At 41.4% G+C, this 18,869-nt stretch overlaps 1 protein-coding gene across 2 annotated transcripts in view; it reads left to right on the top strand.

The window, feature by feature from the left end:
• The window catches only part of LOC140476911 (guanine nucleotide-binding protein G(s) subunit alpha-like), a 287,271-nt gene that overhangs the window by 101,740 nt on the left and 166,662 nt on the right, over window positions 1-18,869 (top strand). The window contains exons 1-4 of one of the 2 annotated variants that reach the window (XM_072569834.1): window positions 2,951-3,100; window positions 3,405-3,477; window positions 4,089-4,143; window positions 4,286-4,405. In XM_072569834.1, coding sequence (XP_072425935.1) covers window positions 2,962-3,100; window positions 3,405-3,477; window positions 4,089-4,143; window positions 4,286-4,405 — 387 coding nt within the window. In that variant the 5' untranslated portion in view covers window positions 2,951-2,961. Of the gene's footprint in view, window positions 1-2,950; window positions 3,101-3,404; window positions 3,478-4,088; window positions 4,144-4,285; window positions 4,406-18,869 lie in introns of those variants that run through there. The other variant, XM_072569833.1, reaches the window with a different exon arrangement.

Below are 18,869 nucleotides of genomic sequence, written 5' to 3'. Positions count from 1 at the left end.
TTTTTTAACCTTAGACTTTACTGTAATTATCCTGGAACTGTTACAAATGTTTGAGGGATGAAAAAGAATAGTCATGCATCTCATAGAAATCCCGAAACCACTGAGGGGAGATTAGATAAATTGAGGGTATATGACAGTTCACTGAAAACACAGAGTTAATGCCTCCTTATACGCAGTGGAGGTGTTGCATGAAAGTATTCAGCTACTTTGTTGCAGCCAACCTTAATTTCTAACTCTCAACAAGGTTGAGATAATCCACCAAATGTAAAGACAGTTACATAATGCAATCATGAAAGAAACTAAAATTTAACAAAAAGACATTGTAAAAAATCAAACAAGCAGGACACTGATGTTGTTTTGTTTATTGGACCTGATTTCCATGCAGAGAATCTGCAATCTGTTATTAATATCATTCCTCACATTTTATCATGTATGTTGACTCATCTAATCTAGATGTTGTCCTCTCTATCTATCTATCTATCTATCTAGTCTTTTAAAGTAATTTAGGCACATAGACTCACAGATCATCCAATGATCTATTACCTCGATACACCACATTAAGAACCACAGTATGAGAATTCCAGAATGCTTTCTTTTAATAGTCTCTGCAAGCCCTTTTCCAATTTCTACTCCAAGTCCTGAATGTTCTGTATGTGCAGAAATGGGAATGCTTAAATAAACTTTATTTTCACAATCTCAAAACTGAATCAATGATGTCCTTGTCACAATCATGAGGAAGGTTTGCAACAAGAACAACAGCACCTGCAGCAAAACCCCTTCTGAAAGCAAAATAGTCTTAATGGAAAGATAAACAGCAATTTTTTTCTCATGCTCCTCCCTATGATTTTTCTCACCTGGGCTGTTGCAACAATGTCCTGGAAATTGTTTTGCAAATTCCTGAAGACTGTAGGAGAAATGGAAAGCTGGCCAAGTCTAAATTCACATTGGGCTGATTTCTCTAGCTCTCTTCCAATTCCATATGTAAGCAGAAATGTAACTATCTGTCAACCTTCCTTACCCCGTTCCCCTATTTACCATCCAGATATTCCATGCTTCCCACTTTCTCAATTTCACTGAGGTTCCACAAACAGCAATATCTCTGCACTCCTGTTTGCCCAATTAATCCCCCCCCCCCCCCATGTCCTCAATCCAGAGACAAGATTCTCCTTCACACAGTTGCTCCCCACTAATCCACAGGACCTCATATCCATAGCTAACCCTTTTCAAACATTCACCTCCACGTCTTTCCGTGCTCTCTATAGGATTTATGCATTTATAGGGTGGCATGGTGGCTCAGTGGTTAGCACTGCTGCCTCACAGCGCCAGGGTCCCAGGTTTGATTCTAGCCTCGGGCGACTGTCTGTGTGCAGTTTGCACATTCTCTCCGTGTCTGCGTGGGTTTCCTCCCACATTCCAAAGATGTGCAGGTCAGGTGAATTGGCCCTGCTAAATTGTCCTTAGTGTTATTTGCATTAGTCAGAGGGGCATGGGTTACTCTTCGGAGGGTTGGTGTGGACTTGTTGGGCCGAAGGGTCTGTTTCCAGACTGCAGGGAATCTAATCTAATTACTGGGAGAGATGGTTAGTAGAGAGGGGAGCATTTATGCAGGAAAGACATGTTACTAGGGAAAATGTAATTATTACAGGGGGATACTATTATTGGAGAAAGTATATTTACAAAGGGAAACCATAACTGGGAGAGTATTAGGGGAGAAACAACCAATGAAACAAGTGTATTACTTAAAGGGGTAGAATCTTGCAGTAGAGTGTTTCTTATAGGGAAAGAAACTTACTAGGGAGAGTATTACAAGGATAGACATTACCTGGGCAGGTATTTATTACAGGTAGAGACAATTACTTGGGGAGTGTGTGTTTATTACAGGTAAATACATTTACCGGGGCGACTTGCATTTATGGGAGATTGTTATGGGGTGGGGAGAGAAAGACATTTATTAGAAGGAAGGATGTCGCCAGGCGGATTATTTATTCCTCTGGGGGGTGATGGTTAGTCACCTGAGTGAGAACAGCCTGGCCTTGTGTGAGGGTGTGTTGAGGAATGGGAGCTCCCTCGGGTACCAGGAGGCTGAGTGAACCGGCGGGACTGAGATGGAAGTTTTCCAGCCGATCCGGCAAAGGAGCTGGGCTCGGGTTGAGGGAGCGGCTCCAAAAACACAACTGACACGCTGCCCACTTCCTTCCCAGCTCAGCTGCTGAGCGGACACACCCTGTCCCAGCAAAAGGGGGGGTCAAGACCTTTCTCAGGGTTTCCCACCCCCACCATAGACCACTTTCAGTGGGAGAAGTGATGGGAGGGCGGTGCATTGGAAATGGCTTTATTTTCTCTCAGCGTCTTTGCTGCGTTCGCGGTTCTGGTTGCTGCCCTGCGGGGTTGATGTAGTTTTGTTTTGGGTTTTGGTTGCTGTGTGGGGGATTTGGGGGTAGGAACGTGAGATTGTCCCGTGGGTGTGTGTGTGTGAGAGAGAGAGAGAGCGAGCGCGGGACCGCGCCTGAACGGGCGGAGCTGCAGTATCCTCGCCCCCTGCTCCATTCTCCTGTTCTGTGTCTCTGTTTGTGGACGCCTGGTTATTTATAGCTTTATATATATACTCACCTCCAGCGTCCGCTGCTTTAATTTATTTGTAGATTTGTTTAAAAATGTTTAGATGATTGAGGCATTTTTAACGTATCTGTTTCTCCTTTACGAAAAAGATTTAGGAGGAGCGTTAGCTAGCGACGGCGTTCCCCCCCCCCCAACGCGGAGAGAGGGCCATCTCTCTCATTGTGCATCTCTGTGCCTTGGGGAGGGAGGGAGGGGGGGGGGTGGAAAGGGGTTGTGTGTACCTTTATATAAATCGGTATCATTGTTATTGTTGAAAAAGTGCAGGGAGGGAGAGAGACTGGGGGGTGGGATTGGAAAGCGAGGAGGGTGGGGGGGAGGGAAGAGAGAGGGAGAGAGCCAGCGATGGGTTGTTTAGGGAACAGCAAGACGGAAGACCAGCGGCACGACGAGAAAGCCCAGCGCGAAGCCAACAAGAAAATCGACAAGCAGTTGCAGAAGGACAGGCAGGCGTACAAAGCAACGCACCGGCTGCTGCTGCTGGGTAAGAGCCGCGATCCAGTGTCACCCCCCCCTTCGGGGTAACATCAGGGGGAGAGGCTGGAGCAGCTTCCAAAAGGCCAGCAGACCACTCCCCAGCCCTGTGCGTATCCCTATGGATTCTATATGTCCCTGCCTTCATAGGTTTGTGCGTGGGGTGGGGGTGTCTCAGTGTTTGTGCATGTTCTTAAGGGGCTGGCTGTATTGATATTGGTGCTCCCTAGTTATTGCTGTTTTATTTTTAAATCTGAGAAGCTGATTTTGTTCTCTCTCTCTCACACACATCGCGTGTTTTTGTTTTCTTCCAGGCGCTGGAGAATCTGGGAAAAGTACAATTGTCAAACAGATGCGGATCTTGCATGTCAATGGATTCAATGCCGAGTAAGTCCCAGCTTGTGGTTGGTTGGGAGAGTGGAGGAGGTTTTGAGGGGAAGTAGGGGGGTGGGAGATGAGGGGAGGTAGGTAGGAGGATGTGAGGGTGAGAAGGTGGAGGTGTTAGGTGGGCACTCCCCGAAATGTAGGACTGTGTTCCCCGACAGCATTAGGCTCACAAATATTTCTTTTTCTCTCTCTCTCTCCAGTATTGACATTTGAACAGCAGTATTTGCACAGTCCTGAAATAGCAACAACATGGCGACAGTTCTCACCAGCAGCATCACCCCTATCCCACCAAATTCATATCTCACTAAATCATAACATTCTCCATTTTTGTGATCTTAACCTCAATCAATGCCTTGGAAAATAAAAGCAACACACTGCAGATGCTAGAAATCTCAAACAAAATGCAACAAATGCTGGGGGAACACAACAGGACTGAAGAAGAGTCAAAACAGACTTGAAGTGTTAGCTGTCTCACCACACTGACTGCCAAACCTGCTGCTTTTCTCCAGCATTTTCTACATTTGTTTCAATCCTTTGATAATGCATATATTTTGATCATGAGCCAAATTGAAAGGATTATTACCATCAAATTGTTCCTGTTTCCCATACAGAGAGAAGAAACTGAAAGTACAAGATATTAGGAAAAATATTAAAGATGCTATAGTGGTAAGTGTTAATAGCTGCACTGATATTGCTGGGAAGGCCTTTGATTTTTGGCATGTGAACACAAATCCAATTTTCAGTCAAATGGATTATCTCATATTTATTCAGATTAATGTCTGTTACCATTTTCTATCCGTTTTTTTAGACAATAGTTTCGGCAATGAGCACTTTAATACCTCCAGTCCAATTAGCCAACCCAGAACATCAGTTTCGGTTGGATTACATCAAAAGTATAGTTCATCTTTCAGACTTCGAGTACACGCAGGTAAGAAACAGTTTTAAGAAATAATTGTCAAAAATGCTTTTTCAAAATTTCTTTGGTCCTGACTTTTGCATATTTGATTAGCTTCCTTGTATAATTTTATTTCTCTTCCTTGACCCAATATATCCCCCTTTAGCAGTACAGTTCTCAATCACCTGATAGAGATCTAAGACATGTAAGTGGCAGATGCTGAAGCAAATAAACTTGGTTAAAAGTGGATCCAATGTTTTGTCTTTGATCAGTAACAGCTGCTGTGCAATTCAAAAGTTTACATGAAGTTGTAAAGCCCCAGGAAAGCACCCAGATATATACAGTTGAATGCATGCTTCGTTCTGTTGCATAAGAAGATACTGTGTGTGTGTGTGTGTATACACAAAGCAGATCCTTCTGATCAATAACAAAAAAGGTTTTTTGTAAACAAGTCAATTGCAGACCCTGTGTTATGTATTTTTGTATCACATACCATTGGCCTACTAAGAACATGATTGCGATTGTATTTCTTACTATTTATTCAACTACAGTAATTAATCATGCATCCATACTGTTAACAATCCAATTGTTAATACCATAGTAAGAACCCCTGTCACATCAGCTAGATTGCCTGTAACATTGAGATCGGTTACCTGTCAATGGCAACCAGTCAGTCTCTGAATATAGTTGCAAAATTAAACAAATATTCCAAAATCCATGTGAATTACCTTGTGTTGGGGTTCAGAATCAATTAGCTCATTTTGTGCCATCATGTAAAATTATACTGCTGCTCTGTAATAATTTGAGAGTCTATTGAATTTTATATTATAAGTGAAGTTACTTTTATCATTCTGTAGAGTTGATTTGCCGGAAGATGTAGGAGATCTAGTAGGGTTTATTGTTGAAAATGTTGATGTAAGAAACTGTGTTTTGTTGAAGTCCCTTTTTCTACCACTCTCTTGGAATAGCTTATATGAGTTGAGTTTATCAACATGTTTTTGATAAGTGTGCCCAAGTGTGCTGTGTTGTGTCTCTCTAGTAAAAATACTCAGACGTATTGAGTGATTTTCTCTGTTTTATATCACTATGCCATAGGTGACAAAGAACTTATGCATTTTGGGCAAACACAATTGCAATAATTCATTTCAAAGGGAGGGGTGGAGAGGGGAAAAAAAAAGTTTTTAAAACTTCAATTAATTGAGTTTGCATGGTCCTTCTTTGACTGATTTTGTTCATAAAGGGAAATGTAATTTGCCTGAACACAAAATGGCAGCCTGACTTCCATTGGATATGCTTTGTGGAAGAGTACATCCAATATTTATTGAAGCAAACTTTTTTTTAATGTGGAATCATTTGAAGACTACTTCATCCTATTGATGAGCTGGCATATCTCTAAATCAGGATTTATGGATTTGTTTTAATCAGGTATTAATTAGACTCCCTAAATGTTTTCATTGCTCCTTTTCTTTTATGACAATCCTTAAAATCTACCCCACTGATCTAGCTTTTCATATGTCCCCTTATGTGACTAAGTATCAGATTTTTGTTTGACTGTGCTGCTGTGAACAATTAAAAAGTGTGGTGCTGGAAAAGCACAGGTGGTCGGGCAGCATCCGAGGAGCAGGAGCGTTGATGTTTCGAGCACAAGCTCTTTGTCAGAAATGTGGAGGGGGCCCAACAGGGCTGAGAGATAAAAGGGAGGGGGGTTGGGGCTGGGTGGAAAAGTAGTTGGGAATGTGATAAGTAGATAAAGGTGGGGGGTGGTGATGGTGATAGATGGGAAGGAAGAGGGACAGGTAGGATATCTTTTGGATATTTTACGCTGTTTAAGGTTCTGCATATGTGCAAGTTGTACTTCTGAAGCAGGTATTATGAGAGTGTCGTGATGATCAAAAAGTCCTCATTCCAGTTATAATGTTCCTTTTGTATCGCATACTGTGTACTCTATCACTTTTAGTTACTGTTTCCCATAGGCTTTCCCGTTCGTATGTACACATACAAATATAGTTATACTATGTATACTAAAGTTGTTTTATTAAGAAAATTTAAAGCCATCATGCAGTGTGATTTAAGTAGCATTCTAATTTCCATTTACCTGTGTATGAATCTTGTGTGGTGTAGCCAATGTAAAACAAAATCATTTTGATTTGCAAAATGTGAAAACTGCTTCATTGCATTTTATGCTCTCAGTAAATTGTTGATTTGCATATTATTGTTGAAACTGTGAAAGGAACTATGAATACAGAAATTTGGCCAGTGGTTAAAGATTTTATTTGATTATCATATTTATTGGCTTGAGCCATTGTGTAACTTAAAGTCTAAATATTTTGTAAACTCTTGACTTGCTTTGTGGTCAATAAGTAACTTCAAATAATTTTTAACTGTTTAATTTTAAGAGGTTTGGTTCTAATTGTAGAATGAGAAGCAAAACTAGCAATAAATCCAGTGTGTTCACAGGTCAAAACCTGATAATATCAACTAGACTAAATTGGCAGTTTCTGAGCTAAAGATAACTTGTGCACCTTTCTTCCTGGTGCAGCTCAAAAGTCAAGCGTGCCTGCAAAACCCTGTGTCTTGTGATAAAAACTTAATGATGATTTCTGTTGGGAAGTGGGTATATCCCTTGTCAAGTCAGCAAGTGAAAGCCAGTACATGGCTAATGTTATGGACTCCTGTGCCTTGGGTGAATTGAAGAGATTGTAAAGCTACTATACCTTCAGTTTTAGACATTTAAATGTAGGTGCTTCAACACACAGCATGGTTTTGTTAAGATGTTCAGTACATGTGAAATATCAGTTTGCTGGATAATTAGAGTGTGGTTTAGTATAAAGCCAACAGTGTGTGTTCAAACTCTAAAAGCTGTGGTGGTTCATGGTCCTTTTGTTAGGTTCTTTTCCTGAGGTTTCGCCCACAAGATGCAATTCGCACACTAACTTCTGTAAGCAGTTAAAGTTTATTCAAGCTTGTACAAGCTAGGTGACCCCCTTTGACTCCCCCCTCGCAGGTGCACAAGGGTGAGTCAAAGTGAGGCGCTGAACAAAGAAAACGCATCTCCTTTTATACAGGTCATTTGGCCATGCTGACAGATACTCTGGCCACTCCTCACAGTCACATGCCACTCAAGACAACCCCCACTTATTCAGTCACCAGTTACCCCAGGTACAATGGCAGGATGAGATCATCCTCTGAGATAATACTAATGCCTAATCCTGGGAAATTGTTATGTAGATGATTTCCTGACTCAGTTATTCCCCAAGACATTGCAGGTGTGACATACCTCTGGTCAGAATGCATTTCTGGATGGAAGAGATTGAATAATACCAAATGACTGTCTGGATGAAATGTAAATTACCGTGGATGGTCATCCACGTTCTTTCATGATTGTCGGCCCCATCCACTTCCAGAATGTTCACTCAATGCAGTTTAACTCTTTAATATTACATTAATGTCCACAGACATATTTCAATTTAATCTTTTAACATTACACATTCCTTACTTTCATCCATGTGAAGCTATATGTAACTAATTGTCTATCTATCTCCTGTGTCCAATGGAAAGAGATGCTTATGGTTGTTTGTAGACTCTCCCTGTATACCATATATGAAATAAACTGGTAAAAATACTGTTGGAATATCTACCAAATTCAAGATAGGAATTATATCAATTATATTTTACCTTGGTCTTTAGTCACTATGGTTGGCCGTATCTAGTGACTTTATATCATAGGTTCACTTATGTTTTTGGTATGTTGTAGAGTTAAGATCCAAGAGTTTCAAATTTGAAACCCATTCTTGGAGGATGTTAAATATAATGGAGCTGTTATGTTGTCATATGGCAATTTGTACATTTTTAGCCCTCCCCTAGTTTTTTGTGTTTCTTCATTCGTTCAGCCAGCTTTCTTGAAATTTAGTTTTAGATTTACCTGTCTTAGACCAATAGAAAACTCCTTTCTGGTTCACTTACTTGTGCAGAATTTGTGTGGCTGACTTATACATTTTATGGTTTGGGCATGAGTAGTAATGAATAGCAGAGGGACCTATGGGTGTAAGTACGTAATTCTTTGAATTTTGCATCGCATATAGACAGGGTGGTTAAAAAGGCATTTAGCATGCATGCTTTCATTGCTCATTCCTTTTTAAGTATAGGAGTTGGGGAGTCATGTTAAGGCTGTGCAGGACGTTGGTGAGGCCTCTTCTGGAGTACAGTGTCCGGTTCTGGCGCACCCATTTATTGGAAGGATATTATTAAACTGGAGAGGATTCAGAAGAGATGTTTACCAGGATGTTGCCAGTTATGGAAGATTAGAGTTGTTAAGAAAGGTGGATAGGCCGGGACCTCTTTCAATGGAGTGTAAGAGGTTGAAGGGCTCTCGATAGGGTAAATGGCACATGTCTTTTCCCTAGGGTAGGGGATTTCAGACCAGAGGGCAAATCTTTAAGGTGAGAGGAGAGACATTTAAAAAAGACATATGAGAGGCAAATCTTTTACACAGGGTGGTTTGTGGTGGAATGAATTTCCTGAGAAAATGGTGGATGTGGGTACAATTGCAACATTTGAAAGACAGTTGGATAAGAAAAGGTTTGGAGGAATGTGGGCCAAGAGCAGGTAGGTGGGGCTAGTTTAGTTTTGGGATTATGTTCAGCATGGACTAATTGGACTGAAGAGTCTGTTTCTGTGCTGTATGACTCTAAGGTGTTTATTCCTGATGATGAATTAGAACAGTATTGTCATTATCTTTTAACGTATGGAACTTGATTGCTTGGAAAATATGCTCGCATATATCAATGCGATGATCATTACATTGTAGGAAAGTGATCTCACTCTGTGGTTAAGATTAATTGTACATTATTAAAGAAGAAGATAATTCCTAGCAGTTGTGGCCCAGAAAATCATTGTTTAACATCATGAAGTAAACTTGTGCTAAAGTTGAAGCCAAGACCAGCTTGTTTCAAATTCTCATGGTACTTACTGACACACTGTATTGAAACTTGAAATGAATGGAATAGATCCACAGGACACTGCATCTGGATCTGAATCCATGATCAAATGGATCAATTCTGAAACTTTATTCTAGAGGAAATGTATTGTAATTTGAAGACAAATAATGGATAACTGGCACAGTCCCTCTTGAATTAAAATAAATAGAACTCCAGTTCAGTACCTCAATCTCCGTTTGATGTGCAGCATATTTATAGTAGCTTTCAAAAAGGAATTGGATAACTACTTAAAATACACAGTCTTACAAAGCAATGGGGAAGGAGTACAGGTGGGGAATAATTGGTTAACTCTTTCAGAGAACTGAGGAAAATCGACGTTTTGTACAAAAGCCCTTCATCAGGAATTTCCCTAAAACGTCGATTTTTCCTGCTCCTCGGATGCTGCCTGACCTGCTGTGCTTTTCCAGTACTACTCTAATCATGTCTCTAATCTCCAGCAACCACTTTCGCCTCTTTCAGAGAACTAGTACAGGTACAGGGGCTGAATGGCCTCTTTCTGTGCAGAATAGTTAAATCATGTAATCTTACAGTATAAAAGGAGTTTGTTGATCCCATTTTACTTGTGCTGGTTCTTTGGAAGTGATGTCTAATTTTGTCCTACGTCATAGATATTTTCCCCTCCCAATTATCTTCCAAGTTAGTCCTCTTCAAATTAAGTCGAGTTGATATTTAAACTTTTCTGTGGAGTCTGATCCCTTTCAACTACTGACAACCTTTTGTGTGAAGTCTCCTAATTTCTTCTGTCTTTCTTTTGCCAATGGCATAGATTTGAATGCATCCCAAAAAAAAAACTTATGTTCTATTTTCTCCATTGAAAGTTGGCAAAGATTTGAATGCATCTTTTAGGTCTCTCATTAACCTTTCCTGCTCTAAGGACAAATCCCAGCTTCTCTAATCTTTCCCAAAGATTGAACAACCTTATTTGCTGGCAAAATTCCTCTCTGTGCCCTCTCCAGGGCCTTGATATCCTTCCTGAAGTGCGATACAAAAATTGTAAACAATACCTCAGCTAAGGGCTCATCAGATATTTGTGAAGCTTATCATGAGTTTCCTGTTTTCACACTTCTTTTATTCACTCATGGGAGATGGGTGTCATTTTCACATGTTTGTATTACCCATCCCAAGTTGCCCTTGAGAAGGTGACGGTGAGCTGCTTTCTTGAACAGTTTCACATGCTGTAGGTTGACTGACCATGCCCTTCGGGAGAGAATTCCAGGATTTTGACCCAACGGCAGTGAAGGAATGGTGATATATTTCTAAGTTAGGATGGTGAGTGGCTTGGAGGGGAACTTGAATGTGTAGGTGTTCATAGGATTGGAAGATATTGTCTACGGATCTTTGGTGAACTTCTTCAGTGCATCTTGTAAACAGTACACACCGCTGCTACTGAGCATTGGTGGTGGAGGGAGTGTGTGCTTGTGAGTGCAAGCCAGTCGAGTGGGCTACTTTGCTCTGAATGGTGAGAGAAAGTGAGGACTGCAGATACTGGAGAGTCCGAGTCTAAAAATGTGGCGCTAGAAAAGCACAGCACATCAGGCAGCATCCGAGGAGCAGGAAAGCTGACATTTCGGGCATAAACCCTTCTTCAGGAGTGGGAGGGGGTAAGGGAGCTGAGAGATATATAAGGTGGGGTTAGGGCTAGGGATGAGATAGCTGGGAAGGCAATAGGTGGATGCAGGTGGGGAGGGTGGAGTGGATAGGTGGGAAGGAAAATGGACAGGTGGGACAGGTCAAAAGGGCAGTACCGAATTAGAGGGTTGGATCTGGGATGAGGTGGGGGGAGGGGAGGTTTGGAAACTGGTGAAGCTGACGTTTATACCATGTGGTTGGAGTGTCCCCAGGCAGCAGATGAGGCATTCTTCCTCCAATTGTTGGGTGGCTTGGTTTTGGCGGTAAAGAAGGCCCAACTTTTGCATGACAAGTGAGGACTGCAGATGCTGGAAACCAGAGTTTAGATCAGAGTGTTGCTGGAAAAGTGCAGCAGGTCAGGCAGCATCTGAGGAGCAGGAAAATCGACGTTTCAGGCAAAAGTCCTTCATCAGGAATGATGAAGGGCTTTTGCCCGAAACATTGATTTTTTTTTCTCTCTGCTCCTTGGATCGTGCCTGTCCTGCTGTGCTTTTGCAGCTCCACTCTGATCTAAACACAGGACTTGCATGTCCTTGGCGGAGTGGGAGGGGGAGTTGAAGTGGTCTGCCACAGGGTGGTGGGGTTGTTTGGTACGTGTGTCCCAGAGATAGAACGTTAAATCGCAGCGCATTTCTTGGACTGTCTCCTGATGTAGAGGAGACCATATCGAGAGCAACAGACACCGTAAATAAGGTGGATGATAGTGTCAAGCTGCTAGAGTGTTGTTGGAGTTACACCCATTCAGGCCAATGGGGAGTATTCCATCACAATCCTGACTTGCGCCTTATAGGTGATGGACAGGCTTTGGGGAGTCAGGGGAGGTGAGTAACTTGCTGCAGTATTCCTTGTCTCTGGCCTGCTCTGGGAGACACCATATTTATGTGACAAGTCAATTGGAGGTTCTAGTCAATGGTAACCCCAAGGATGTTGATAGTGGGGGAATCAATGATGGTAACACCGCTGAATGTCAAGGTTAGATTTGTCTCTTATTGGAGATGGTCATTACCTGACTGTGCCATTCAATGCTATAGTTTATGAAACGATTTCTTAAAACATATTCTTTCTTAACTGATTTACGTCCAGTAATCTGTATATGCATCCTCAGGGTTTTACTTATACACTCCCAAGAATAATATACCTTAGATTATACTGGGTTTCCATTTTGTTTCTCTGAAAGTGCATCACTTCAAACTTATCGGTATTAAATTGCATCTATTGTCTATCTGCCCATTTCACCAGTCATCTCTCGTTCTGTTGGTGTCTGTTGCTGCCATGCTTAGAAAGCTTGGCAGTGCGGTAAATGGGATCTTCCACAAACACTCTGCGATTGCATACCATGTAGCCAGGCAATTTATATACATCGTGAAATGCAATGATCCCAGTCGTCAACATCAGCAATTGTCTTCATCAATCCCCTCTTACTTTTATGAGAGATTCTACAGTAACATTGATTTTTATCTTGTGTGTTCTCACTGTAAGATGTACATACAGATTATATGGATCATTAATTTTACTTAATTTCTGCACGTTGTTGTAAGGAATCTTGTTATATTTGTTACATTGTAACATACAGGTTACTTGTCACAACAAAGCTCTTAAATGATTGGATGTTGGCAGACTGTTTGAATTGGGGACACTTTAAGCCATGTCTTGAAACCTAAATGTTTCTTTCCAAGAAAATAAATACATATAGCTTATGAAGTCATTGTACTTGGAAGAAAGACATTATTACACTGTGTGGTTTTTATAATGATTGTGGATACTCTTGGAGTGCTGCCATTGGGCTCAGCAGAATTGGCAGTGGTCCCTAGAGTTTGGCTGGGTCCGAATGATACAAAGGGCATGTCTAAATGAACTGCTGATTGGTTTTTATGTCTTTTTAGGAAAGAACTTATTGTTCATAATCTATTTGCTGTTTTTTTTTACAGTGTGTCGGATTAGAAACGAAGGCTTTATTTTAGTCCTTGTTTAACATTTCAAAATTAAGTAGTAGATTTTTGATAACATTTGTTTTTCAATGGTTAACAAGAATTTGTTTCAAAATTAGTGATTCCTAAATCCACTTGTCAGTAGATGGTTGGCAATTTTTAAAGGAAGCAATGGAGGTTTTGATCGAAAGGCTGAAGAGCCCTGCTATAATCCTTTTTGAGAAGGCCTCCTGCATTGTGCCAATTGGTCAGCAGTGGGCTTTCCCACTTCCTTCAGTGATTGAATAGAATTGCTTCAGTCTTCCCCATGTTTAGTCCTCCTGACAGAGGCTAGCAAGGGACCTCTTGAAGGGTCGGAAGGTTGGTTGGCAGCTCCTCATAGCTTGGCAGTACCACTAGGAAGATGGTGCATGTTCCTGCCACTACATCCACCCAGGGTTTTCGATTTACATGGGCCATGGCACAGGTGAGGGAAGGCAGGAATGGGAATCGCAGAAACTCAGGTGGAAATGGGTAGAAGTTTGCTTAGGATTCCTGGCAATGAGACACCTCGGCTGGATAACCACAGCAGCCATGGCAGGCTTTATGTTTTGTGCTTCCAGCACGAAGATTCCATCCCGAAGTGAATATCAGTGTAGGTGGGATCAGGTACTTAATTGGGCTCCTTAAGAGATTCAATTGGCAGCAGACCATAAAGGCTGTCTGTGGGCCTTCCTGTGACCAACTTATTTTGGGGTAGAGAAGGGAAAGTTTCAAAGTAACTGTCTGCCTCTTTTTTTTGCTCTGAACCTGGTGCCTGAAAACAGAAATTCTTTCAGCCAGATACTTGGAAACCAAGGTGTCAGGCAAGTTTGTTTTGTTTTATTTTTGGAAGGGGTTAGTGGGTGGGGTAGTTGAGTGGTTGAAGACAGGGTCCAGGACAATAAAGGTGGCTTCCTGTCAATAGGCCCTGATTGCCCTTGATCCACTCCCTTAATCTTGCACTTGCACAAATTGGTAATCACTGCTGCTGCCCACCGCAGGATTCAGGTAGGACTTGATCCTGGGCCTCCTGACTCAAAGTGGGGACGCTGCCACTGCACTACAAGAGCTCCTTTGCCAGGCTTGGGATGATGAGAGAATGAGTTGCCATTAATTGTTCTTGTAAGGCCATCAATTGACAGTGTGGTTCGAAGTTTGAACTTGGGCCTCATTCCCAGGGAGCGTGAGCACAGGGGTGGGTGGTAGGGTTTGGGATGCCACCTATCTGGGATACGTTCCTGTTTCTGGGACCGGAAGGTAGCTGTGCTCTTTGCCTGATGGTAAAATTGGAGGATGTTTTCATTTTAGGCTGTCATGTAAATTTTAAGTTTCTGGGTCAAGTAGAGTCATTATTGTGCACATAAAAGAAAGACAAAAACTGATGGAGAAAAGAGCTGCTTTGCAATTTACAGATCATCATTGATACTTTGAAAACTATCAATTTGCAATGATAATTCACTTGTTCAAAAATTAATGTTGAACGTATTCTGCTTTAGTTATTATAGATGTTGTGATAAATATGAACGTTCCTGCAGTAAAAAGGCAGAATAATGGATTAGATTCCCTACAATGTGGAAACAGGCCCTTCGGCCCAACAAGTCCACACGGACTCTCCGAAGAGTAACCTGCCCAGACCCATTTGCCCTCTGACTAATGCACCTAACACTATGGGCAATTTAGCATGGCCAATTCACTTCACCTGACCTGCATATCTTTGGACTGTGGGAGGAAACCCACACAGACACTGGACAAATGTGCAAACTCCACACACAGTTGCCTGAGGCTGGAATTGAACCTGGGACCCTGGTGCTGTGAGGCAGCAGTGCTAACCACTGTGCCACCGTGGACTGAGGTCATGCAGGCGGTTTGAAGGAACAACCAGGAATGATGAAGCGGTTATACTTTTGGGGGTGAGGCGACTCAGATCCACAATTAGTGTAGAGAAGATATTTCCAGAGGGTTTATATTGCTTTCCTGGAAGTGATTAGAGGTCGGGAGAGGAGAGGTCATGGCGAGTTTGGAAAACCAGGATGAGCATTTTAAAACCAGCAGCAATTTGCAGGAGTTCACATTTACAGGGGAAAGCTGGCCAAAGGACTGTCCTGGCTACCAGGTTCACAAAGCACAAATGAGGGTTTCAGTAGCTGGTGAGTGAGGGAGGAGCAGAGTAGGGTATTGCTTTGGGGTGGTAGATGAATGTCGTCTTTGTGTTAAAATATAAGAATGAAGAGCAGGAATACAGAATCCAGCCTCCCGAGCCTGATGTGCCACTTAATATGAATGTTAGTGGGGACATGTGATTAGAATCTCATTAAAGGTATAACACCAGTTTTAAAATGTTTGGTTCAGCATCAGACAGTGGCTGGGGGAGGGATGGGGGTCAATGGTTTGCAAGCAAAGTCTTCAGGGACTGAATAGAATTGCTTCAGTCTTCCCCATGTTTAGTCCTCCTGACCGCTAACAGCAAAGAACAATTCCTAATATTTCAGTTGAAATGCATCTTTTTGTGCTGTCAGCTTTTGCCATATCATTTCTGACCTAGAGGCTAGCATTCAACTCAATGTCTGAAGATGTCTTTCATCCTGACGGAATGCATCTGAGGATTTGAAAGGAAGTCAGAGCAGCGAGAGTGGTTGCACCGGTGGGAATCTTCCAGGAATCGGAGATTCCGGAAAAGTTCCAGAAGATTGGAAAGCTGCCAGTATCACAACTGTATTTAAAAAGGGAAGGAGACAAAAAATAGTTACAATCAGCAAACTAGCTTAACATCTGTTCTTGGGAAAATGTTTGAGTCTATTTTAAAGGATGTAATAAAGTATTAACATTTTGTAAGCAAGCAGAATTAACATGACTTCATGGAGGGGGATTCCTGTCTTGACAAATTTGTTACAGTCCTTTTTGAGAAGGTGGTAACAGGATAGATAAAGGAAAAACAGTCGATGTAATGTATTTTGATTTCCAAAAGGTATTCAATCAGGTACTAAACACAAGGCTACTTATGAAGAGCCCATGCTGTTGAGGATAGTACATTAGCATGGATAGAAGATTGACTAATAGAAGTCAGAGTTGAGATAAAATGGGCATTTTCATGAGACTAACATGGGGCTGTTGGGGTGCCACAGGGATCAGTGTTGGGGCCACAATTATTTACAATGTATTAATGACTTTGATGACTGAAGTTACTGATGACACAAGACTTAGGTGGGTTTGTGAGAAGAATGCGTGAGGCTTTATTTGAATTGATTGAGTGGGCAAACACATGGTGAAATTCTATACCTCAGTGTGAAAATCAAAAAGTGGAGTATTATTTAAGTGGTGATATACTGGGCGATGTGGATGTACAAAAGGGTTCTGGGTGTCCTTGTACATCAGTCAGTGAAGTTTCCTTCCCATCAAGGCTAGGGCATTAAGGCAGGAATTGGAGTTGAGGATTCTCAGATTAGCCATGTCCCATTGAGTGGAGCAGACTGAAAAGCCTACTGCTGTTCCTATGGTTAATAGTAATCATTCATCATCACCATCTTCACTCTCTCCAGTTCATCTCCAATCAAACTAGCAACATGTAAGTGTCTGCGACATATACTGCATGTCACATGTTTGAAATGAGTGAAGGGTTTTAGAAAGTAGGTTTCAGAATGCGAGTCCAGTGCAACTGCACCTAGCTGGCTTCAATGCCAATGTGTTTGCAAAATCAGATGGAATAGAACTTGCCCATATGCAAACAACTGTAAGCCCCAATTTCTGAAAAGGGTAAGGAGTCTCTCTCAATTATTTTTTCGTTTCGCAGCATTGGTCTTCTGGTGCACAGCTGAAGTGTTAGCTTGTCTTTTACTTCCACAGTTGCTACTTACCTGCTGAGAGCATTCAGCACTTTCTGATTTTACTTCAGGTTTCCAGCATCTTCAATATTTCGGTTTTTTTTTCCCAAGTCCCAGCAGATCTGAGATCTGGATTTAACATTGGAACTGCTACCTCAAAGCTCAATGGATACAAAAGACTATGCAACCTCTGCTTTCACACAATAGACAACAAGCTTATTAACGAGTTTAGTATGAATATCGGACAAAGTCCCTGAAGGGGAAATTGTTGTTGTTAATGTAGGATAACTTGTGGTAACATTTTCACAAGTATTTACAAAACATTTCATAACTCTGAATACTGCACATTCAAAGTCCAAACAGACTGAACTTGTTACTATAGAGTAGCTTTGCTTTGTGAATGCCAAACTCCTGGTACTCCAGAAGTCCACTCTTGCCATAAGTTCTGTAGCACCTTCTCTTTCCAGATGAGGACACTTTAAATGCAAGTGGGTTGCTTTATTAGGTTTTTGCCAACTGGACAGTTTTGTCAGTGAGCCGAGTTGAAACTTTAACACTGCAGAACAGCAACAACAGTAAGTTACAGGACCAAGCATATCAGGTTATGTGGACGGAAGAGAAAGACCTGCTTTTATCTAGCAACATTACCCCAAAATTCTTTGCAGTCCACGACATATGTTTGAAGCTACCTCACTACTGCATTGTTGGAGATACTGCAGTTAATTTGCACACAGCAAGTTCCACAAAAATCCTCCAGTTTCTCTTACTTTTTTTTTATGGGATGCAGTCACTACTGACAAAGCAACCATTTATTGCCCAACCCTAACTGTTTCTGATCTGAGTGGCTTACTCAACTATTTCACAGTGGATAAGAGTCAGCCACGTTGATGTGGGTCTGAATTGTCATGGAGAGTAGGCTAAATAAGGAAAACAAGTCGCCTTCCCTCAACCACATGGGTTTTTATGATTCAATGATTGTGTGGTTACAATTATGAGACTAGTTCTCAATTCAATATTTAATGAACAAAGTTTAAATTCCACCAGCTGCTGTGATGGGATCTGACCCATGTATCCAGAGGATCAGCCTGGGCCTCCAGATTATAGTCCAGTGACATTACCCATCATTCTCTCCTCATTGACCAAATAAGCGATGTTGGTAGAGCACTAAATTATTGATTAGGACACCAGAGTAAACATTCCTTCTCTTCAAAATTAAAGTTTTTGGATCATGAAAGAGATTCGCTGCAAGAGAACAGATGAAATTTTGATTTATTGTCTCAGCTGAAAGTTATAAAGTGGGATTAGCTTGGTTTTTCAGTCTGGACTTGTTATGAGGAACATGAAGAAGGTAAAGAGCTCAAGATTTTATGTCCATAGCACTGTAGTGCAAAGAATAGTGATCACCCGTTTTGCAAACTTAAATGGTAGGAGGAATTTGATATTATACTCAGTATAATTAAACCTAAATATTTATTAGATTGCACTTTATTTATTCCAAAGTTTTAGGATCCAAGATTATTTTGTGAATAAGCTGGAAACAACAAGCATATCATGTATTTACCTGTCTATAAATGGTTTATTGATTTAGAGAAGGAATTGAAAGTGTCTGTGGCCTTTGTGTGATTTCCCTCGTAGTTGTTTACAGGTGGAGTGCAGCAGAGACCTTGCTGAAAACAGTTTAAAATGTGAACCCCAGATTGCATGTACTTTGTTGACCAACCTGCTTGCTGCGCACCATTTCAACAGTCAGCCATTACATTGTTAGATCATAGCTATGCAGTTGTTTATGCATCCGTGGAATGTTATATCAGTCACTGCAGACTTGCATAAAAAGATATAGTTTTGGAATGAAACATACTGGGAAATGAGCTTGTTTCGGGCGATTGTTCAAAACAGGCAGAGTCTGATTGACTATAATGGAACTGAATACTGGACTCTCTGTATAACGGTTGGCCAATCCAAAACTGCTTGTTTTATGCCTGCCTGAATTGGCATTCTTCAGTATTATTCTTTTTTTTTGTTTAAGGAGTTAGTCAGTTACAGTCAGAGCAGTATATAGAGTCCTAGAGATGTACAGCATGGAAACAGACCCTTCAGTCCAACT

Source organism: Chiloscyllium punctatum, chromosome 5, assembly GCF_047496795.1.
Source record: "Chiloscyllium punctatum isolate Juve2018m chromosome 5, sChiPun1.3, whole genome shotgun sequence".
NCBI classification, from domain to species: Eukaryota; Metazoa; Chordata; class Chondrichthyes; order Orectolobiformes; family Hemiscylliidae; genus Chiloscyllium; species Chiloscyllium punctatum.
Note: the sequence above shows the minus strand (reverse complement) of the source record. Positions and strands in the feature narration are given on the sequence as shown.